Genomic DNA, 24,718 nt, shown 5'->3' with positions numbered 1-24,718 from the left:
TTTTCCTTTTAAAATGTGTATGTGTGTGTATATATATGTATGTGTGCACATACTAACAGAAGCAAGAAGAGGGTGTTAGAATCTGGAACTGAATTACAAGCCCTTGTGAGTGAATGCTAAAAACAAAACCCAGATCTTCTGCAAGAGCATCAAGCGCCCTTACCATGGAGTCATCTCTCTAGCCCTAGGGTTTCAGTTTTTAGAAACAAACATTCCACAGGAAATGCTGAGTCCTTTCTATGGTACCACATATCTAGAAGCAAATGAAGGCTATGTGCCCCATTTTCATACATTGAACCCAAGGACTTCTTCACTCTGCACTTTCCAAAGTAAGATCTGCTTTTATCACAGTGTTTTATAATAGCAACAGGAAAAGATCTTTGGTGAGCTCCAGGTAAGATAGAGAACAGCAATCTTCAGCATACACACGCACATGCACACCCATATCCCCCCACAGACACACACACACACATTTAAAAATTAAAACATGTATCTTTCTTCAGGGACAGTAAAAGAGGTAAAGAGGAATGGGAGTCAAATGAATATTAGCACGCATTAGGCAGGAAAGAAAAAAATGTAGGAAAAAAAAGGTCGCCTAATTATGCACAGAATCACTGTGTGATTTTGATAGACTTCTTTTCTCAAACATCAAACCTAGCACCCTTCAATTCAAAGCAAAAAAAACTTCGTCCCCTGGTTCAGATGATTGTGCAGTACACTCAAGAAGAAACAGCTCTTTGGCTCTTATTGCTGAAAGTCAGAAATCCAAGACATTTGCACAATGTCTTACCTGTTTTTGGAGACAGTCTCACAGTGTAGTCCAGGCTGGCCTTGATCCTTAGATCCTTCTGCCTCAGCCTTTCACAACCTGGAATGTATTCCAGGTGCATTCCACTACGCCCAAGTTACATGGCTTTTGAACACATACACATCACGTAACATCAGTAATCCGCCCTGACCATATGGACCTGGGCCCTCTCATCTCCCTTTCTGTTTTCAAAGGATGATCGCAGACTTCAATATCTGAAACATCGACTTCTAGAACAGCCAGTCAATAGAACAGCAGTGTTTACACTCACTGAGCAGACCAGTAAAGAACTCACTAAGGTAAAGGAGCTTGCCTTCAAAACTAATTATCAAAAGTTTAATCCCTAGAACCCATAGAAAGATGGAGTGTTATTTTGAATCCTCAGACTTGTCATCTGACTTCTACATGTTCACCATGGCACTCCTATGCATAAACCACATATATTCATTTTAAAAAACAAAACAAACAAAAAAAACATTTTTTAAAATTCATGGGACAAGTCATTTTTCCAGTTTCTAAGTCCCATAGCCCATGAATAAGACAAATAATATACCTAACAACAGAGGGAGGTCAGTGTCCTAGACTACAGGGGAGCCGGAGCCAGGAACACTTCTAAGCCCTTGGTTCTCAGAAAGTCTAGATCACTGGGCTGCACCGTGTGACTTGTTCAGCTGTTCAAATGTACTGCTCATATGATCATTCTAAGTGAAGTCTCAAGCTGAGCAGGACTGTCACACAGTAGCTTTTGCTAAAATGGTAACTTGAAATACTAGGAATCGTGGAACACTTCAATTACAACAAATATACAACCTCTGTTTTATAAAACTTAATAGGCCTCTCTTCCACTTCTGAATGAAAGTACTGTTGGCATCTACACAACCATACTAACTTAGTGAAGTATCCCAGATCTCAGTGGGAACTTATATATACAATGTAGTTCAACAACTGCTATTTTAGGACCTAACAATTTGAGGATTCTAGTTATCTCAGGCCAGAAAAGGTTAAATATGTTCATACTGTATATGGTCTAGAAGTCTGCTTCACTGCTAGATAACAAGCTGCCAACCAAATATTTGCTCCTGGGCCCCTAAGTATGTGAATCATCAAGACCAAAACTAGAATTCTTTTTCTGTTTTCCTTGATAGAATCTACAGGCCAAATCCAGCTAATTCAGAAACTGACCACAGCATGTTTTGTGCACTCAAGCGCTCAAGTTCAACTGTTAGATATGATCCAAGAGTCAATCAAAACTTTGAATTCTACAATAAAATGTTTCAGGTTCATCCTTTCTTCCTTCCCCAAACAGTCCTGTATTTCTGAAAGAAGTTTATACACACCTCTGATTAGAATAATTCATCAGTACTATGTTGTTACTGTTTCTACCCCGTCAGTGTTTATATTTAACTTACACAAAAACCTGGTAAATACATAGCAACTTACAGGCAAAGGAAAGAGTTTCCCATTTACTTTTATACACAGACTATTGGGATAGTTATCTTCTTGAGGGCAGCTGGTCTCTGCCAAGCAAAGTCTGTATTAAAAAAAAAAAAAGTTAGGGTATCAAAACATGTTTACATGTTTTAAAACTCAAATGTACATAGCAAGTAGGAAAATATCAAACTCACCGCAGCTGGACCTGGACTGTATAGTCTCTCCGGCCACCTGGCAAAAAATCCCTGTTGGCAAAGGGGTTGGGGGGGAATTAAGAAAATACAATAAAATTTCACAGAACAGGAGCTGAGGACATGACTCAATGGGTAATGGCTCCCATGCCAAGCACCCCGCGAAGGCTAGGTGCTATGTAACAGTGAGCAAGCACACCCATCCACCCCCAAGCCTTGGGCCCTGCAGGGGACAGGACTGATGGAGACAGGGTAGTTCCTGAAGTTGGCTGCCCAGACAGACTGACTAGCATTAATAACTTCCAGGCTCACAGACCCTGTCTCAATGAACAAAGCAGAGACTACACTAGTAACCAACACTGTCCTCAGGTCACACCACTTAAGCATGCCACTGGTGAGGTCACAGGTGATCATGTACACACATACAAACACAAGTTTTTTAAATGTTAAATGGCACGAACCAAAACAAAACAAAACAAAAGCAATGAAAGAATTAACCTCCACTCACTAAACTTTTACCCATTCATGTCAGTTTCAGTTCATAGGAACTTCAGTGATACAATATCTGCTTTTATATATAACACATTTAGTTAACATGAGGAGGCGCAGTCTAGGTTCCTAAGTTTACTGAATTGAGGAAAGGAGACTGAAACAAGTTCAAGGCCAGGTTGGACTATACAGTAAGATCCTATCTCAAAAAGGCCAAACATAACAACAAAACAACAAAATAAAATGCCACTAAGTAAGATAACAGCAACAACAAGAAGTAGTAGTTTAAGGATCTAGGATCTAATCTGAAAGATAACTAAAGTAAGCTAGAACAATTTGAACCATAAAATAAATTCCTATAGCCCTAGGTTACAATCCACAATTCATCTATGAACCTATAATTACACAAATAGATAAATGAAAGGAGATCAGGGCTGGTGAGATGGCTCAGCAGGGAAGAGCACTGACTGCTCTTCGGAAGGTCATGAGTTCAAATCCTAGTAACCACATGGTGGCTCACAACCACCCGTAATGAGATCTGACACCCTCTTCTGGTGCGTCTGACAGCTACAGTGTACTTACATATAATAAATAAGTAAATCTAAAAAAAAAAAAAAAAAAAAAAAAAAAAAAAAAAAAAAAAAAAAAAAAAAAAAAAAAAAAAAAAAAAAAAAATCTTAAAAAAAAAATGAAAGGAGATCAGTTAATAACTCTTTACAGAAAACTAACCCAAATAGAAACTAAAAGGTTAGCTGGGCGGTGGTGGCACACGCCTTTAATCCCAGCACTTGGGAGGCAGAAGCAGAGGCAGGCAGATTTCTGAGTTCGAGGCCAGCCTGGTCTACAGAGTGAGTTCCAGGACAGCCAGGGCTGCACAGAGAAACCCTGTCTCGAAAAACCAAAAAAAATAAAATAAAATAAAGAAACTAAAAGGGTAAAGATTCCAGAGGCTTTCCAAAGGTTTAAGGTAAAAAAATATATATGCCAAGCCTCATATTTCCCCCAAGATATTCACTAATAATAATGGGGAAAGATCAGGGACGTTATAATATAACAGACAGATGATCCAAATGATATGTCAGTATGACCAAAAGAAAGAACAAAAATATTATGTAATGCATGATATTCTCTGAGAAGAAGATATAACAAGATATTTTGGCAAGGCACACATAATCTAACAAAGGTAAAACATCAAGGACCACCAAAACAGCTCTCTGTATGTGCTGGCCAGCCCAACAATCTGAAAGTGATCCCAGGCTCCCACATGGTACAAGTTGTTCTCTGACTGCTTCTCTAAAACAGTGTACGGAATGATGAATTTCATAAATAAATGAAGAAAACAGTCACTAAGTGAAAGAAAACTAAGATAGTTTCACAATTAAATATAACTTGGGACTGGATCCAGAAAGTCCACTATACAATGTTAATCTCTTGGTTTTGATAATTATACAATGCTTATGATAGCTGCTAATATTAAAGGAAGCTGAGTAAAGGGCATATACATTATATTTTACAACTTTTCTATAAATCAAAATTGCCTTAAAATGAGGTCTTAAAAAGCACAACAAAGGGGGCTGGAGAGATGGCTCAGTGGGTAAGAGCATTCTCTTCTAAAGAGACTGCTCTTCCAACGGTCCTGAGTTCAAATCCCAGCAACCACATGGTGGTTCACAATCACCCGTAATGAGATCTGATGCCCTCTTCTGGTTCGTCTGAAGTCAGCTATCATGTACCTATGTATAATAATAAGCAAATCTTTGGCCCAGAGCAAGCAGGGACCAAGCAAGTGAGTGAGCCAGAGAGTGGGGTTGATCAGAGGGAGCAGAGATTCTAATTTCAATTCCCAACAACCAAATGAATATTCACAACTATCTGTCAGCTACAGTGTGTACTCATATACATAAAATAAATAAATAAGTCTTTAAGGGAAAAAAAGCACAACAAGAGCTGGAGGGGCAGCTAAGAGCTTATACACTACTCTTGCAAAGACCCAAGTTTAGTTTCTAGCACCTGTGTTAGACTGCTTGTGAGCTCCTATAACTCCAGTTCCATGGGATCTGACATCCTCTTTAGCCTCCTTGGACATGTGTATATGTACGTACAGACACACATCCATAAACACAATTTTAAAAACAATAACAAAGCTGGATGGTGGTGACACACATGTTTAATCCCAGTGCTCAGAGGCAGGCAGATCTCTTTGAATTTGAGTCTGGGCTACAGAGCAGGATTCAGGCAGTCAAGGCTACATACATGGAAATAGAGGAAACCTTGTCTTGAGTGAGTGAGTGAATGAGTGAGTGAGTGAGTGAGTGAGTGGGTGAGTGGGTGAGTGAGTGAAAGAAATATAGTAACAACAAAAACTAATTCACCATAGATGTTAAAAGTAGTATGTAGCCCTTACTTGACAAAATAGAAATTTTGAACATGGGCCAGATACAACTTTATTATAGAATTAATTAACTTCCGAGTGGGAGCTGGAGAGATGGCTCAATTTATAAAAACTTCATGAGACCCACAATTCAAATTCTCAGCACTCTTAGAATTAGTAGCAACTCACCTACAATCCCGGCAATCAGGAGATGCAAACGAGTATTGCCCAAAGCAAACTGGCTAGTTCAACTGAGAGACCCTGCCTCAATACATAGGGTGGACAAAGTAAAGACCTGATGACAACTACTGGCTTCTACATACAGCAACCTGAACACACATATGCACAAACACACACACACACACAAACACACAACTTTATGAATAATTCTGTAAAATCCATTAGAGCTGCACACTCAAGCACAATTCTATATTACATAATGCGAGTAACCAACTTTGAAATACTTCAGTACAAAAAAGACAGGCGAGCTGGCACAGGAGTTAAATGGTGGTATCTAGTCAGTCCCAGCAGACTTGCCTTACATTTATTAGGAAAAGGACTGTTTTTACCAATAGACTCCCCAGTTCTGAAAAGATTGTGTTTGTAATGTACACATATATGACCATGTTCCATTTCTTTTCAAAGCAATAGAAAACAGCATTATATAGTAAAATTTTACACTGGGGATAAATATACAAGAAATTATTACAATCAACCATCTAAAGCAGTAAGTGCATTTGTAATGGGCAACAACCAGCAGTGTCACCTATCTCTAGATTAGTAAAAATTTTTATTTAAAGTAATCACCTAGGCCTAGAGAGATGGCTCAGGAACAAGAGGGCTTGCCTCACAACACGAAATGCCAGGCATAATCATAACTATAACTCGAGCATGGGAGTGAAGGGTGGAGGGCAGAAAGCAACAGGAAGAACACAGGAGGTTGCTGGCTGCAGGTCTAGGTACAGGATCAGTGAAGACCTGTGTCAATGGGGTAAGATGTTCAACAGCTTCCTCAGGCCTCTGCATACGGACTTACACACAGACCACACGTACACATAGAATAAAAATGCACCCTGAGATACGTATTTTCCAATCTACATCTTCACGTCCTTCCTTCCAAAGCCCACATACTAACTCAGCAGTTTTCTAAGGCGACCAAGATTAACAGTGATCTCCCGCCTCTCCTGCCTCCTCACATCAATTCATTTGTCATAACTAAACTGGGTTTTTTAATATAATACCTTGCAGTGCCAATGGACACTTCAGTTAAATAATTCGGCTCATTAACAAGACTGCAATCAGTTGCAGAAAGTCATTATGTCATTTAAAACTCTGCCTTGTATAAATCACTTAAAGTTAACCTCAAACAAGGACTTATCACTAGATTAATGATACAAAATTTTGTTTAAATTAATTTTTACTTTTGTGTTCTTTGTTGGCTTACTAATATCCCAAGACTGCTACAAACCAGTTTATTTATGTAAACATTACTCTGTGGAACCTTAAACTTTATAAATTAGTAAATCTTCAGGATTTCAAGATACATATTTAAAAAAAAAACAAATGGTATGATTGCTCAAAAAAATCTAAAGTTGTGTCTCAGGGTCTTTTCCATAAAATATTAAACATACTTTAAAATGCTAAGTGCCAAGAATTCCATGATATAGAATCTGGATATACTCATGTAGAATCCTGATAATAAAGACCGAAGGAGGCTAGAAGAGGGCACCAGAACCCCAACATGGGATTACAGACAGCTCTGAGCTTGCTGGGAACAGCACCACGGGCTCTGAACCATGGGGCCATCTCTCCAGCACCCAAAAGCAACTCCTTCTGGAACTGGAACTCATCGTACCACAACTTACTATCCTTTCCCTTGTTACCTCCAAAATGCATTTTCACAGAGTAATAAAATGACTTTGAGTTTCTTCTTTTCCCCTAAGTCTCATGCCACTAGAACTCCTCTTCTCTCCATCGAAAACTGAAAAGTATTTCTCCAGTTTGGAGGTTATCTAGTAATTATTTTGGCCAAGGAGGGTGACTTCACAGTTAACCTTGCCCTGATCTACTCTGGTTTGTGTGGTTTTGTTTGTTTCTTGTCTTAGTGCAGTGATAAACCACGACCATAACAATTTGGAGGAGGAGGGATATTTTAGCTTACAGCTCTTATGTAACAATACTCCACTGCTGAAAGAAGTCAGGACATAAAATCAAACAGAACAGGAACCTGAGGGGAAGAGCTGCTGAGAGGCCAAGGAGGGGTGCTCCTTACTGGGCTTGGTCAGCTTACAGTACCCAATAACAGTACACAGAGAGCTAGGCTGCCCCAAGCAAAGGAAAGTCAAGAAAATGGCCCGCAGGTGTGCTTATTTGAATAAGAATGGCTCTGAGTTGACAAACTTTGTCCTTATTTACAGGAACTATTTAGGACCAATTAAAGGTGTAGCAGTGTTAAGAGTAGGTGTGGCCTTGTTGGAGGAGGTCTGTCACTAAGCTTAAGCTTTGAAGTTTCAAAAGCCCAAGCCAGGCCCAATTCCAGTCCACCTCTCTCCTCTCTCCCTCCCCAACTCTTCTCTGCCAGCAGGAGAGGCTGCTATCGGTTTCTACACCCGCACCCATTGACTAACTCTCTGTAAGCAAACCCCAATTAAATGCTTCCTTTTATAATTGCCTGGGTCTGGGTGTTTCACTACAGCATCAGAACTATAGCTAAGACAGCAGCAGCCTTACTTAGGCCCATCTAGTGCTGGCATTTGCTCACCTGAAGCTCCCTCTTCCAAAGTGACTCTATGTCAAGTTGAAATAAACTAGCCAGTACTTTTCTTTTTAAGACAAGGTCTCAGAATTTATAAAACAGGTTGGCCTGTGTCGGCCTCTTCCTCTTGAGTGCTGGGATTAAAGACAAGTGCCACCGTTCCTAGCACAGTTTTTGTTCTTACCCAAGAATATTCTTAAGTTATTCACATTTAGTCTCAAAATGCCTGTTTAGTTATTTTACCTTTGGGTTACTATCAAATTCATTTTTTACTTTGAAACAGATCTCAGGTAGCCAAAGTTGACCTTGAACTTCTGATCCTCTTGTCTCTACTTCTGGAGCACAAGGATTACAGGCATGCATCACCATGACAACTTTTCACACTTTTTATTAGGCTGCCCTATTTAAAATAAAACTTTTGCCAGGCAGTGGTGGCACATGCCTTTAATCCCAGCACTTGGGAGGCAGAGACAGGTGGATTTCTGAGTTTGAGGCCAACCTGTCTACAGAGTGAGTTCCAGGACAGCCAGGGCTGTACAGAGAAACCCTGTCTCAAAAAACTAAAAAAATAAAAAATATAAAATAAAACTTTCAGTTGAAACTCTGAAGGTGATAGGAGCACTTTCCCAGCACACAGAAGGTCCAGGGTTTAATTCCAAGCACCAGTAAAACAAAAAATATTGGCAAATGTGTCTTAAAAAAACTTAAAAAGACTCTTGAGGTTTAATTCACAGGTTGCAACTTTTTCTAGTACACAGTATTTACTCTATGACTCATCATAGTTAAACTATTATCACTTAAGAAATAGTACAACTGGGCATGGCAACACAGCTCAGTGGTAAGGGCACCCCATGTTAACTAAGCCTAATGATATGATGAGTTTGATCCCTGACATCACATAAGAGAACGAATTCCGTGGCTGGAGAGATGGTTCAACGGTTAAGAGCACTGACTGCTCTTCCAGAGGTCCTGAGTTCAATTCCCAGCAACCACATAGTGGCTCACAACCATCCATAATGGGATCCGATGCCCTCTTCTGGTGTGTCTGAAGACAGCGACAGTGTACTCACATATAATAAATAAATAAATCTTTAAAAAAAATAAGAGAGAATTAATTCCTGATATTCTCTGGCATCACACTTATACCATCACCAGCACCACCACCACCTCCCCCAACACAAAAACCAATGTATAAAAGAAGTAGAAGGAATGGGGGAAGGGAGAGAGATTAGTTCAACCTTTATAGACTGAAGTGTGGAAATCTTAACCACAATGTGACTGTATTTGTAATTGCTTTTATAGATGCAATTAAAATTCTTAAAGACAGACCTAAGTTAAAGAGACATGACTGTCATGACAATATCATGCTGCATAGCTGGAATGCATTGCAACAGAAAAAAAGTCACGTGTGTAAAATTTGTAAGCCATAAGAAAAGGCTTTAGGACTAACAAAACTTACCTTGAGCTGGGCGGTGGTGGCGCACGCCTTTAGTCCCAGCATTTGGGAGGCAGAGGCAGGTGGATTTCTGAGGCCAGCCTGGTCTACAGAGTGAGTTCCAGGACAGCCAGGACTACACAGAGAAACCCTGTCTCAAAAAACCACCAAAAAAAAAAAAAAGCTTACCTTGATCTTAGACAGAACTATCTAGAATTTTGAAAATAAATTTCTGTTTATGTCACCTAGTCTATTATGTTTTGCTATAACTCTATAAGGCAAACACTTCAAGGAAAACTATTTGAAACATTCCTCTTACCTTGAAATGCATATCTCTCTAACTTGCTGAGGTGTCAAAGCAAAAATAAAAAACTTCTCTTGAAACCGCTGAATACTGCTTTGAACTGCGGAGGGAAAAACATGTATTCAGTAACAAGCAAGAACCTGCAGGAACGAGGAAGTGTGTGCTAGCCTGAAGTGTTCAAGGTTAAAGGTAATTAATACTCTAAAACTCCAGGACTATATGAAAATGTATTCATCTACAATCCTGAGTATAGTTATCCAAATGAGCTTAATTTTTAATAATCAGTTTTCTAAAACATGAACTATACTGTGATATCAAAATATAATAAAACTATTCAAGATGACATTTCACTCTGGACTCTTTCATGAGTATCAGAAACGGTCCCTCACAGTAGTGCCATCCATGAAATGCATGTTTTCTGGGGCCCGGAGAGATGGTTCAGAGGCTAACAGCACTGGCAGCTCTTCCAGACGACTCAGATTCGATAACCATTACCCACATAGCAGCTCACCACTGTCTGTAACTCCAGTTCCAGGAGTTGATAGCTTCACACAGATACACAAGCAGGTAAAACACCAATGGATAGAAAATAATAATAATAAATAAAGCTGGGCAGGTGGAGCATGCCTTTAATCCCAGCACTTGGGGAGGCAGAGGCAGATGGATTTCTGAGTTCAAGGCCAGCCTGGTCTACAGAGTGAGTTCCAGGACAGCCAGAAGTACACAGAAAAACCCTGTCTCAAAAAACCAAAAAAATAAAAAATAAATAAATAAATAAAAATTTAAAAATACACATTCTTAGCATCTTTGTTGTTTTAGTGCTTTATATTTAAGTACTCAGAGCATACAAAAGTCCAAAAATTTTAAAACTTTGGGTAAATTTGATAAGTAGTAATTATTGCTTATAAGAGATAACCTACTTATAAAGAATTAATTATCTGGTAAAGCTATCCTGCTAAACTATATTATTAAAAGCTAAAATGTATTGAAAACATCAGAAAGAACTGTAACACATTAATACTGATGTTCTAATGCTCATTACAGGCATTGTGCCACAATGCCTGTAATCTTGGCTCTCAAAAGGGTGAGGCAGGCAGATCATGAGCTCAAAGCCAGCCTGGACTGTATAATGAATGAGCTTAATGCTACAGAGATCTTGTCTCAAAAATAAGAGCCTACTGACAGACAGGGAGGGAGACTAGATCATAAAGTACTGCAACGTCACCCAAGAGCAAGCCAAAGTAACTCCTTTATGTTATTGCTACAATTATCCAAGATCATGAACAAGATGACAGCTAAATGTCTAATATCAAAAAGCCCTTTGTCAGTCACATCAAATCAAGAAAAATATGAACTCCTTGAGTAAAAAGCATGCACACTTTATTGCAGAATGATGCTTCATAGAAACATATAGAATACTAATTCATTTTCTCATACTATCTCTAAAATGAGAAAAAAGAGAGGCTAAGATGAACATCTACACATGAAGCAGTTTTATATTACATGACACTTATGGGACATAGAACAAAGTTTCTCCTCGTCCTTGGCTCCTGCTTGTCCTGTCATCCCTTCCCGATGTCCCTTCCTCTTTTCTCTGTCAATGACTAAGTTCACCCATGACAGTGTAATTATCAAACATAATACAACTGTGAGATTACAAGTGACCACTAAGTGGCTGGGCTATATATAGCTCAGCACTAGAAGGACTGGCACAACATGACCCTCACTCCATCTCTAGCACAAACCAAGAAATCAAGTAAATAAACAATGTTTTCAATCTTACTTAACAGCATGAGAACTGTGTTTCTCTAGCCATAAATCTGAAAATATCTAACACAAGTACAGAGTGCCCCAAAAAGAACAAAGTAAAAATGAGGAACAAACACAAAAAAAATAAAATAAAATTGACATGAAACTTCTAAATCTTTGTTTCTCAATTAATATGGTAACATTTTTCTCTACTTTTTATGACAGTTAACACACGTGAAAGCTTTCTGAAAACAGAAAATACACAGATAAATTTTTAGTTCTGGTAGTCTGCATTTAAGTCCGAGGGAGGGGGAAAAAGGAAAATGAAGGGTCTGAAAAGATGGTTCAGGAGTTAAGAGGGCTTTATGTTCCTACAGAGGAGCAAAGTGAAATTTTAACACCTGCATCAGATGCCTGGCAACCACCTGTAACCCCAGCTCCAGAAAGTCCAACATTTTCTGACTTTAAGGATACCAACATGCATTCAAAAAAGGTTAAGCTCTGGGCCAGGCATTTTCAACAGCTGCACTCAGAAGGCAGAAGCAGGCAGATCGCTGTGGGTTCAAGGCAAGCCTGGAAAGCACAGTGCTACCCAGTCAGCCGGGGCTGAACCTGTCTCAAAATAGTTAAGTAAATGAAGTAAGTGGAGGGAAAAAGCTAGAGTCTGGTATGTACATATTATGACCTACTTGATAAGATATTTAGGTAAAAAGTTGGCATTTTAGCATGCCTTATTAAATAGTCTTAATAAAAATAAGGTCTGCTAAGCCACCCCTTCACCCTCTGGAAGTGCGATGTTGACCTCATAGTAAGCTGGTTTGTATTTTGGTCAAGATTCCTCTCTATTGCCGGGCGGTGGCGCACGCCTTTAATCCCAGCACTTGGGAGGCAGAGGCAGGCGGATTTCTGAGTTTGAGGCCAGCCTGGTCTACAGAGTGAGTTCCAGAACAGAGAAACCCTGTCTCAAAAACAACAACAACAAAAAACCTGGGCAAACAATTTGTAAAGACTTCTCTCTAAACAATACACATAATGGCTAATAATCACATGAAAGACCAATCAATATAATTCATAATTAGAGAACTCAAAGGAAAACTCCAACTCAATTTTACTTTATGCTGACTGGGTTAGAATAAATTACTACCCCCAAAACATTTTGGCATGGGTGTGGAAAAATTCTCATGCAAAGCTGTGTACTGTTCATAGCAATATAAGATATTGCAGCTGTTGTGGTAAATAATATGGTAGTTGCTAAAAAATTAAAAACAATCACTATATGATCTAACAGTTTTACTTTTGATAAAGAGATTTACATTCATGTTCAGAGAAGTATTATTCACAAGGGTTAAAATGTGAAAGCAACCAATTGTCTAAACAAGACACATGGATAAGCAAAAGGCAGAGACACATAATAACTTCCAGTTTTAAGAAGGAAAAAAATGATATGTACTATGCCAAGACAAGTGTGGAGGATATTGTGTTAGCTGTGAAGCAAGCCAAATAGCAAAACAGCTATATTGAGATTTCATTTCCATGAGGTGCTTAGCAGGGTAAAGATCAAAGGTGGGAAGTAGAACTGTGGTTGCCAGAAGCCAGGGCTGAAGAAATGGGGAATTATAGTTTTATGGGCTCAAGAGTTTCCATTTTACAAGATGAAAGGAAACAGATGGACTGGCGATGGGAGTCTGTAGACAGTTTGATGTTACAGGCATTTAATGACAGTAAAAATGAAATTGGGGAAAATAAAATATTTCTTAAAATACTAGGGGATGTTAAACCTTAAATTTTTTATAAAAATGTACAAAGGCTCATTTATATACAGTAGTTAACAGGAGAAATAAAGCCATTTTATATTATCAAACTAGCCCAATTTTGATTATTTGGTTAACACCCAACAAATACCATTATATTAATAATCACCACTGCAAAAATTAACTGAAGAGGTCAGAGAATTGAGAGTTCTTATATCTGAAAACTAGTGAGTTTAAGTCGAGTTACAGAAGATAGCTACCCCCACAGTCGAATTCCCAGAAGTCCTTCCCTTGACTTCAGTGCTCTTTCTGTCTTCCGCACTGAGTCTGTTGCCTAAACCCTTCTTCCCCGTCCCTGCTGCCATTTTAAGTGACACTACTCTGATCACTGTCTATTTTCTCTGCCAACTTCCCATGAGACCAAGTGTGGAGTTAGTCATCGTCAGCGTCCCTTTCCCCACTCAGCTGCAACTGTGTCCCATGTCTGATAAGCCAGCTCTAAATTCTATTCTGCACAGTCCTCCATTAGCAATGGCCTTAGCTCTTTTCCTAGCAAACCTGTACTTCTCTATTCAGTTCTTCACTATTTGGTCCTACAATTATGCACTACAATTTCAACTTCTATGATTAATTAGAGCTCTCTTCTCTTGACATAAATTCCAATAATCCCAAGTATACATATTTGACATCCCACGCTCCCACAAGTCTCTATAAGAAAGCGTAATTGAATTCCTCATTAGTTAGGGCTGATATAACATCTGAGCACAATTTATAGTTCTTAATCATAATCACACTCTTGACACACACCCGCTTTGCAGTTCTAGGGATCAAATGCAGTTTTAGGTCACACACATGCTAGGGAAGGTCTTGAACCCTGAGCTACCAGCCCAGGGCCCTGGCCCAGTTTCACACCCTCTCTGAAGTGCCCTGCTATCTATCTACCCTAGGCTGACTCTGAAGTCTCCATCCTTCTGCCTCGGCCTTCCAAGTTACAGATATGTACACTATGCCCAGCATTCCTTCTCTTCCTTTTTCCTATTAAACACACTCAAACTACAAAAACATACTCCCTAAAGCCACCTCGTTTCTTCTAGCTTCCCTACAAATAGAACATATAGCCACCTCCAAATTAATACTTACTACCTGATTTAATTGTTTATTTGAATTTATTCAAATAACTTAAAACAGTCTGTAATGATTTAACAGTCAGCATATCACTTTATACCAGTTTGATCATATTCAGAGCTTACTGAGTATATCTTAATACAAAGGACTTAAGGATATGAAAAGAATAAACATTATTAACTGTTATCGTTGAGATTAGCAAGGATTACAAAACCAGAAATACAATGTTCATGAGGATGCAGGCAAAACAATACAAACATATGCTGAAGAATATAAATTGGTGCAAAGCTGAATTCAACTTCACTGAATGTCAAAATATTAAATATTCATGCTCTTTTTTTCCAACTTTTCAACTAGACATTTATCTTTCAAAAATATGTGCAGTTCTTCAATACAAGTAAAGATGTTCACAGATGATATGAATATAGGACGTAGGAATGGTGCCTGACATTTACTATAACAAAATATTCTAAATGAGTAAAAACTGAAAATGTACATGAAAATACTGGTATAGTGCCAAGGTAACAGACCAACTATAATCTAAACGACACATAATACAATTCCAAAGAACACTAAGATAAAGTATCCTAGTGAAACACTCTCTAGAGGACAGCACTCACAGCTGTCTCCAACAGATATAACCCTCTTCAACAGAGAGACCACACACGGCCCCTGCAATTACAACAGTCTTTTCAAGTGGAGAAGAGGAAAAAACAAAACAAACCAAAACGAACAAAAACAGAACAAAAAAGGGCACAATACATATAGAGAGATAGCTAAGTAGAAGTGGGATCATGGAAGACCTTCCCCCTTCCAGTTGTGTTTCTAATGTTTATAATCTGAGAACAGGGGAAAGTGTTTTTAAAAAATAGTAAAGTATCTATACAAAACAGTGACAAGTAAGAACCCTGAAAAACACAAGTTTATTCTGGTTCTAAGAGAGTGATAAAACAAGTTATATGTATTTCTAGCATTGCAATCTCAATTAACTTATGAGCAAGTTCTAGGACAGCCAGGGCTACACAGAGAGACCCTGTTTCAAAACGAAACAAAAAACCAAAACAAAAAAAAAAAAAAAAAAAAAAAAAAAAAAAAAAAAAAAAAAAAAAAAAAAACAAGAAGAAGCAAAAATGCCAAACATAAAAGTTTATTTTTTTAAATTTATATTGGGGGAAAAAACTATTTTCACCTACCAGTAGTGGTGTGTGCCTTCAATACCAACTCTCAAGAGGCAGAGGCAGGCAGTTCTCTGTGAGTTCAAAGCCAGCCTGGTCTACAAAATTGAATTCCAAGACAGCCAAGGTTATACAGAGAATCCTTGTCTCAAATCAAACCAAAAAACTATTTTCCTTTAGTCTTGCTGAAATTAGTAAAAGAAAAGCTACAAGGACAGTTGAAGAACATTTCTATTTCTAAACAAAGCAGTAAAGAAAGAAAACTAAGAGGTTTCCAGAATTTCCCAGCCTTACACATTAATTCCCGAGAAAAAGCATACAAATGAGCACAGTACTGTGCACTGGTATAACCAAAAGAAAGGGAGGGAAGAAAGGAGGGAGGCGTGCATGGGAAGGGAAAATAAATTATCTTAACCAAATAAATGAAACTTGAAGGGGAAAAAAGGGTTTAAAAAATGAGCCAGGAAAGGTGGTACACACATTAAGCCCAACATTTGTGAGGCATAGGGACAAGTAGATCACTGAAATTTTGTAGGCCAGTCTCGTCTACATACCAAGTTCTAGAACTTCTAGGGCTCACAGTGAGACCTTGTTTTTTTATTGTTTAAAAAAAAAAAAGTATAATTACAAAGAAAAATAAACTACACATTCTCAGTGCTCATTCCTGTTGTTATTTTGGTGGGTTAGGTTTTTGGCTGGTTGGTTTTTCAGGCTTAGGGTTTCTCTGTGTAACTCTGGCTGCCTTGGAATTCACTCTGTAATCCAGGCTGGTTTGCAATTTAAAGATCCGCCTGCGTGTGACTCCCAAATGCTGAGGTTAAAGGTGGGTACCACTGCCACCAGAACTTTTGTTTTGAGAGTGGGTCTTCAAGAACTCAAGTTGACCTGAGACTTTACAGCCAACAGTGACTTTAGGTTCCTGATCATCACTCTTTTATTTAGAATAATATAGGCATGTGTCACTCACTATACCCAGCTTTCTGTTATAAAGAGTGTTTTTATGTTTGTTTTTATTGAGTGTACATGCAACAGAGAACTTGTAAGGCTCAGATGACAGACAGCATGCAGGAGGCAGTTCTCCCCGTCCATCACCTGGGTTATGAATATCAAACGCCTGTCTTCAGGTGACACCTGTCTTTGACCCACTGAGGCATATTGCCTTTCCTCTAATATTAATTTCAAAATGAAGTTTAAACAATAAGCCAAGTTTTCATATAAAAATTTTTTTAAATGTGGAATTTTATGGTTTTATGGTTTATTATTTAATAATAAATAATTATTACATATATTTATACATACACACACACCCACAAACACACGTGTCAGGTAACAATTTGTGCAAGTCAGACCTCTTCTACTACATAGGTTACCAAGTAGCCATCTTGGTCTGACAACAATTGGACCAAGGAAATCTAATTAGCCAGCCCTATATGGCAACTTCTTGAATTAGACCCATATACTGTACCACATATGCACAAAAGAATAAAGATATAATAAAAAACTGTAAAGTTCATCAAACACCTTTTGCCATTAAAAAATGTGTAAGATGTACATGTTTTAAGATTTATTCTTTTAATGATGTCTATGTACTTATGTGGGAATAAAAGTGTGCAAAGCTGGAGTTACAGGCTCACTGCATCCCTGACATGGGCGCTGGAAACTCACCTGGGTTTTCTCCAAAAGCAGTACTTGTTATTACCCACTGAGTCAGCTCTTAAGCTGAGAGGTTTATTTGTTGGGAAAGTAGCTTAAAACTACATTAAACAAAACTAGGACTCTGTAATGTGATAGATATTAAAGACTAAATCTATTCCCAATTCATACAAAAGCAATCTGAGTCCTTAAGACATAAAAAGAATATGGAAGGTAGTTCCAGCCACAGGAATTTAAAAAGGCAGAAAAATGAAATAAAATTTACACAAATTTGAAAGAAAAAAAAACTAGCTGAGTACTGGGACACATACACCTGTAATCCCAGCTCCAGGAGAGCTGAGTCAGTAAAAGAGCATTCCAATCTAGCCTAAGTTACACAGTAAGACTCCAAAAGACCAAAAAACAAATTAGAAAAATAAAGACACTCAAATGATAGAACATTTTAAAATTAAATTTCAGTTATGTCTATCACAATTTTTTACTCACACATTTAATGTTTAGCCATTAATACCTTGTTTGTAGTTGTTTTTTTGGTTTTGTTGTCTTGTTTTGCTTTTAAAACAGGGTCTTCTTCCTATGTAACCCCTGATGGCCCAGTATTATGTTGTAGCAGTTTAGACCACCCTCTTGCCTCAGTTGCTAGTACTAGGACTATAAGCCTAAGTCCTATTGGCACGAGTCGTATCATGCATGACTTGCTTTGATTTTAAATCGTTTGTGTGTGCACCCACATTCACCTGCCAATGCAGACAGGAGCATGTAAGTTAGACCACAACACCAGTCGTGTGTGTGTGTGTGTGTGTGTTGTGTGTGTGTGTCACTCTTGCACTAAACTTGCAGAGATTTCCTGTCTCCACTTCCCACCTCCCTGTGAGAACACTGAGATGGCACAGTATGTGTCACCCAAGCCTGCGTCTGCACGGGTTCTAGACACTCAGACTTGGATCTTCGGCTTGCTGCATTTTTGTACATTAAAGCATTTCCCTAGCCCCTTAATTTGGGGGTGTTTCTTTTGCTTTTGAAATAAGGACTCAATATGTAATCCAGGTCAGCCTCAAGTTTACTAGGTAGTCCAGGCTGGCCTCCTATGGCAACCTTGCTAAGTCCACAGATATCTTGGAATTACTGCACACCACACCCTGGCTATCAAGTTCTTACAAGTATTTTTACATTTATCTGTGGGATATGCATGCTGTGCTACATGTGAGCAGTAATAGAATTTGCTCCAGGAACAGGTTCTCCCCTCTCAACACAGGGGGTTCTTGTGGACTGATTTAGGATTATCATGTTTGGCAGCAAACATCTTTATTACCCTCTGAGCCATCTTGCCAACCTTGGCTTTCAATGTTAAGGTATTAATAACAAATCACTAATCAATAGTTAAAGGTTATTTTATTTGCTTCTAAAATTTTTTTTTAATTAAAAAGCAATTTTTCATAATACTCACCTAAGCTCGTGGGCTTGATGAGAACATCAAGAACGTCGTAGAAGGGCAGGTTTTTTAACTGCACGTCAGGATGGACAGGAGGAATGGGAGGAGATGGCTGCTGCATCTCAAAGGTGGGCTTAGTGTCCTGAAGCAGCACAGAACCAACAGGAGATGATGGTGAATGAGGTGTAATTGAAGTAGAAGGCAACGAGTGGATTCCAGCCACAGCCAAGTCAGGCTCTACTGGTGATGAACTACCATCCAAACTGAAAACCGATGATTTGATTGTGGATAGATCAGAAAGACCTTCAAGTGTCCGTGGGTATCGGCGTCTATATAATTCTCGAATTTTAATCTGAACCGCAGGGCTGCAGCCACTCTTCAATAAATGCAACGCCCTCATCAGGAGGTCATGCTTGCGCCCACTTTTATTCCGTCCAGCAAAGCCCAGTAACACTTGTAATTCAGAAACCCTAAAACTAGAAACCATATTCTAAAAAGAGGGAAGGAAAAAGACAAGTTAACGTCAAGTATGTTTTTAAAACAAAATCCTATCTAAAATATTGTAAAATCAGATTTTTCCTGATAATAATCAATACTGCATATTCTGTAACACATAGAATATAATATTCAGAAGCTATCTTCTCTTGGAATTTATAAATCAAATTTTACTCTTCATTTAGAAACTAGCCTTGTGCTCCTATCAGCCACGTTACTGCCAGATTATGCTCCTAGATCTGCTTCTTCACTGCAAACTCTTTAATGAAAATGTTCTTTTCAAAACGAAGACCTCCTACTGTACAACATAGCATGTTACAAACTGTCGTTAATTAAACCAATGGGTTGAACTTCTACATCACATGTTTAACTTCTAGTGCTATTTAGTAAAATCTACAAATTCCAGCTCACTCTGTAGACCAGGCTGGCCTCAAACTCAGAAATCCACCTGCCTCTGCCTCCCAAGTGCTGGGATTAAAGGCGTGCGCCACCACTGCCTGGCTACAAAATAATTTTTAAAAGATAAATATTAAGACTAAGAATCACATATATCCTATATTTAACAGTTCAACTTTAAAGATGATACAGAAAAATGTAGTTTAGTATCCAAATGAGTATGAGAGCCCTACAGAGTAAGCACGCGGCTGTCACTATCCTTAAAAATTAAGATTCTCTCGTGCCACTCTTACTGATTTGTACTTAATACACAGTTCTTGCTCTACATCTCACTTACCGAGTTCATAACATCTAGTAAATTCTTTACAGCGCCTACTGCCTTTTAAGTCTAGCTACTGAGTGACTTTCATTCAATTCCAAACATAAGAGGTAAACAACATAGGTGAGATTTAACTATGCCACATACAAATCATCTGCCAAGAGAAAGGAAGAGATACGGAGTCCCCCATCCAAAACCTACTCTCGGAAGACCCTCCTCTTCTTGTGACTCTGGGTGTCCCTATCCTACCTCACCAGTTAGGCATGTAGCAGCCAGGATGCCTTTCCTATAAGACCAAAGGTCTTAAGTCCAGGGGAAAACAGGGAGTAAAGAGACATACTATATATAAAGTGAAAAGATGATGTACGGGCTTCGAAATAAGAATGTGGACGGAATCACAGGATCTGAATTGTACAAGATAGAATTTACATTGAAAATTCTGAAGATAGTAGTATAAAGGTCAAGGCCACCCAATGGGAAACCTGGGACCCAAAATCTATATACAGATGAGAGGCCAAAACCTGTCACCAGGACTCAGAACCCTGGGTTCTTAGAAATGGCTCAGTAGTTAAGAACACTTGACTGTCCTTCTTAGAGGATCAGGGTTCAATTCCCAGCACTTATATATCAAGCAGCTCATAGGAGATCTCTCTTTTGATTTCTATAAAACACCTGTACTGGCAGACACATACCCACATGCATAGCTGTGTAGTTAAAAATAAGATATATATTTTTTAAGCAAATGCTACATTTTCCATGGTAGTGGAGGCGCACGCCTTTAATCCCAGCACTTGGGAGGCAGAGGCAGGTGGATTTCTGAGTTCGAGGCCAGCCTGGTCTACAGAGTGAGTTCCAGGACAGCCAGAGCTATACAGAGAAACCCTGTCACAGAAAAAAAAAAAAAAAAAAAAAAAAAAAAAGCCAAACAAACAAACAAAAAGCTCCATTTTTTTCCTAAACTCAGTTTTCTGAACAAGTTTCACCAGGTACTTTGGAAAGGAAGTACAGTTCAGTCATCAGAGCAAGCCCTCAAGGCGGGAGGCTGACCTGCTGGGACAACAGGGCAAGAGTGAATGCTGGTCATTTCCCTTTACCAGTAGTTCATGTCTGTACCTGTAGTGCCATCTTTTAAGCTGTTGTTTTGTTGTTATTCCTATTCTACTTTACTGACTCCAAAGTCTGGCTTTCACTATGTCTTTAACTTCTACTAGCTCTACACAGAGGAATTTCTCTACAAAAAAATACTGCTATGATTTTTTTTTTAAAGATGCACAGAGCTAGGGGTATCTCAATAGCAAGGCTTAAGTCTTATTCACAAGGCCATAGCTTCAATCCCCAATGTTTAAAAAAAAAGCAGAAGTAGGTACATTTCTATGAGTTTAAGGCCAGCCTGATCTATTTAGTGAGTTCCAGGGCTACATAGAGAGATCATGTCTCAATCTTAAAAAACAAACAAGCAAAAACAAATAACAACAATAAAAAAACCCACAATGAATTAGAAAGTTAAAACTGGGGATACAATATGTATCACATCTACTTAAACATAAACTATAAAAGACTTTAAAGCTGTAGTATATATATGAAGGCAAGCAAGCAAGATCCTCTACATTAGAAAATACCACATTAAGTAGGAAAATATTCTAATTACATGTAAAACCAATACACTATTTTCTAGAAATTGCTTTTCAACCCTTAATTAAGAATGAGATGGAAACTAAAAAACCTGAAATTTAGGTAAATTCTATTTGAATAGAATTTGATACAAGTGTTGCTGAGTTCCCCCTGGGTCATGATGTATGAAAGGGCCTGGGAAGCCACTTTGCTAATTGCCAGGGAAAAGATAAATTGCATTGTTAAATGCTTTCTATTTTAGTTTCTACTGTATGTGTGTGTGTGTATGTATGTGTGTATATATGTTTATAAATAGGAATAGTAAAAAAGTTAACAAAATCAATATAGCAAAAAATATAGTAACATCCTAAGATAGTCTGCGTAGCAAATCGTACAGATCTCTTACTTCCTAAGCACTGTCTGCTTCAGTGGTCATGGAAGGAAAGCCCCGTTTCTTATAAAATCATCCCCTAATATTAAGCCTCTCACTTGAGGGACTTGAAATAGATCTCTTGTTTACAATAAAATATTTTAACTCATCCCATACTAACAAAAAACAAAACCAAATGTCATCTATTAAAAGAAGAAAGAACATACTATAGGGGCTAGAAAGATGGGTCAATCGTTATGAATATTTTTTGCTCTTGCAGAAAACTCAGGCTCGCCGGGCGGTGGTGGCGCATGCCTTTAATCCCAGCACTTGGGAGGCAGAGGCAGGCAGATTTCTGAGTTCGAGGCCAGCCTGGTCTACAGAGTGAGTTCCAGGACAGCCAGGGCTGTACAGAGAAACCCTGTTTCAAAAAACCAAAAAACCAAAAAACCAAAAAAAAAAAAAGGAAAACTCAGGTTCAGTTCTCAACAGCCACATAGCAGCTCGCAACCACTTGTAATCCCAGTTCCAGTGGATCTGAGACCTTCTTACGGCTTTCACAAGCAATGCATGGACATGATACATGAACATACATTCAAACAAAACACTCATGTACATAAAGTAAAAATGAATCCTTAAAAAACCAACATCCTAGATTTCAAAATCTATAAAACCACCTCAGTTCTTATAGAAAATGTTCAAGAAACAAATAGTATCAACAGCAACCAAAAGGGAGGGTTAAAGGATAAACAAAAAACATTAACTAGAAAGCAAAATGAAGTCAAACTTAAAAACAAAAAAAGAAACAAATGTACAATGTTTAATAATAATAATTAATAATAATAAAAGGCCAAGCATGGTGGCACACATCTTTAGTCACAACACTGCAGACACAGAGCCTGGAGGATCTGTGAGTTCAAGCCCAGCCTGATCTACTTAACTAGTTCTACGACAGCCAGAAATGCATAGAGACCAGTTCTCCAAAAAGAGTAACAATAATGATAAAAGAAACTGGGCATGATGGTACATACCTGCTATTTCAGCAATCTATAGACTGAAACAGGAGAATGGCAAGTTTGAGAGCAGTATGGGCTATGAAAGTCACTCTTGAAGAAGAAAAAAAAGGACACACAAAAAGACTTTTTAAGTCTAATAGGTCACGCCTGAAACCCCGACATTGAGAAAGCTGAGGCAAGAATATCACGTTCCAAGGCGAGAATGTTGTCTACTGAGTGCGCCGCCTGCATGTACACACGTACACACCGAGATCACGGACGCAAGCTAGGCATACAGCAATTCTCTATAGGCATGCAGCCTGAAACAGGGAGGAAAGAGATAAAAGTGCTTCCCTAAAAAAAATGTTAAGTTATGTCATCTGATTCAAGAGGGGGTAGCAATAGTTTGTCTCCACCCTCCATCTAAACTGCTGCTCAGACAGGCAGGTTAGGGAACAAACCCTGCCAAGCCCAAAGGAAACAAAAGAATTCTATTATCTGGAATGTTCAAGAGAATGTCAAGTTATTATTCAGCACATTTTAGCACACACAGTAATTATCTCATTCTTACAGGGGAATGGATATATGTCAGAGAGCCTCTGTATTTTAAAAAGAAAACATGGAAAAATGTTGAACTATGTAAACTGATGCTACTCAAAACTTGAGCAAGCAGGGGTTGTTATGTGAACATAACTTTTTCTGGAGAGATACACACACAGATGTCTACTCACCCCAGACAGGGATCCCATGACAGAACAAAAGAGCTGGAAGCCTAGAGAAAGGAAGTTAGGAAGGAGAAAGGAGTGCGCATAACCCTGAAGAGACAATTGAAATCTGAAATCAGGGCCACTCTCCTTCCAACAGCTCAATTCTCCCACACATTCCCTGAAATGATGGTCTCCTCACGATAAAAAAGAAGCCGGGAGGTGGTGGCACACGCCTTTAATCCCAGCACTTGGGAGGCAGAGGTAGGCAGATTTCTGAGTTCGGGGCCAGCCTGGTCTACAGAGTACCAGGACAGCCAGGGCTACACAGAGAAACCCTGTCTCGAAACTCTCCCGCCCCAAGAAAAAAAGACATAAAAAAGATATCAATGAACCATAGACTGAAATCTCTGAAACTCTGAGCCAAAATAAATCTCTAAATTGACTACCTCCACTGTTTTACTGCAGCAACAGAAAGCTAACATACGGCTCTACAAAGGGAAGATCGATCACTAAGAAGTCATTATTAGTATCTGTCTACTGCAGCTGGAGTAAAACAAGCTGCATCTTTATTCATAACTGCAATACAATGTATAAATATTAACGTATCACTATCACTGTGAGAAGTCCTAAACATGCCCCATGTAGTTTAATTTAGGAACCTAAGAAGCTTTACGTATTTCAAGTGAATTATTTGGTTAAGAAGCCACGCAAGGCTGAAGACGGGTCTCACTAGAACACGTTCCTACTATGTTAGGGAAGAACAATGATCTTATTATTAGAGTCGGCATGAAATAGGCATGAAGTATACAGTATGACAGATACATTTAAATAATTTGTAGAGTATAAGTAAAGACATAAAAATATTTTCACCACCTTTGTTTCACCGCCTTTGAAAAAGCAACTATGTTTCCCTGTTTGATTAAGCATGTCAAAGTTGGCACAAGACATACAGAAATTATTAATTTCCAAACTTTGTTTCAAATCTAAATTTAAATAAATTAAAAATATTAGTATGTTTCAAGGTAGAGTAAAAAAGGTTTTAGTCAAAATACCAATTCAAAATTTTAAAAAAATCCATGCTCTTTATAGAGAAAATGGCTCATTATAGGCATTATAGACATTGGTTTAAAACTATGCAAGATGAACTTACAATATT

At 38.5% G+C, this 24,718-nt stretch overlaps 1 protein-coding gene across 4 annotated transcripts in view; it reads right to left on the bottom strand.

Annotated features, from left to right (window-relative positions):
* Pias2 (protein inhibitor of activated STAT 2) overlaps window positions 1-24,718 on the bottom strand; it is a 98,902-nt gene that overhangs the window by 65,796 nt on the left and 8,388 nt on the right. For all 4 annotated transcript variants that reach the window (XM_031366075.1, XM_031366076.1, XM_031366078.1 and 1 more), the window contains exons 2-5: window positions 18,685-19,159; window positions 9,800-9,884; window positions 2,434-2,484; window positions 2,249-2,339 (exon numbers count right to left, since the gene is read on the bottom strand). In XM_031366075.1, the coding sequence (XP_031221935.1) occupies window positions 2,249-2,339; window positions 2,434-2,484; window positions 9,800-9,884; window positions 18,685-19,159 (702 nt within the window). The remainder of the gene's footprint in view (window positions 1-2,248; window positions 2,340-2,433; window positions 2,485-9,799; window positions 9,885-18,684; window positions 19,160-24,718) is intronic.

This window comes from Mastomys coucha, unplaced genomic scaffold (genome assembly GCF_008632895.1).
Source record: "Mastomys coucha isolate ucsf_1 unplaced genomic scaffold, UCSF_Mcou_1 pScaffold13, whole genome shotgun sequence".
NCBI lineage: Eukaryota > Metazoa > Chordata > Mammalia > Rodentia > Muridae > Mastomys > Mastomys coucha.
Note: the sequence above shows the minus strand (reverse complement) of the source record. Positions and strands in the feature narration are given on the sequence as shown.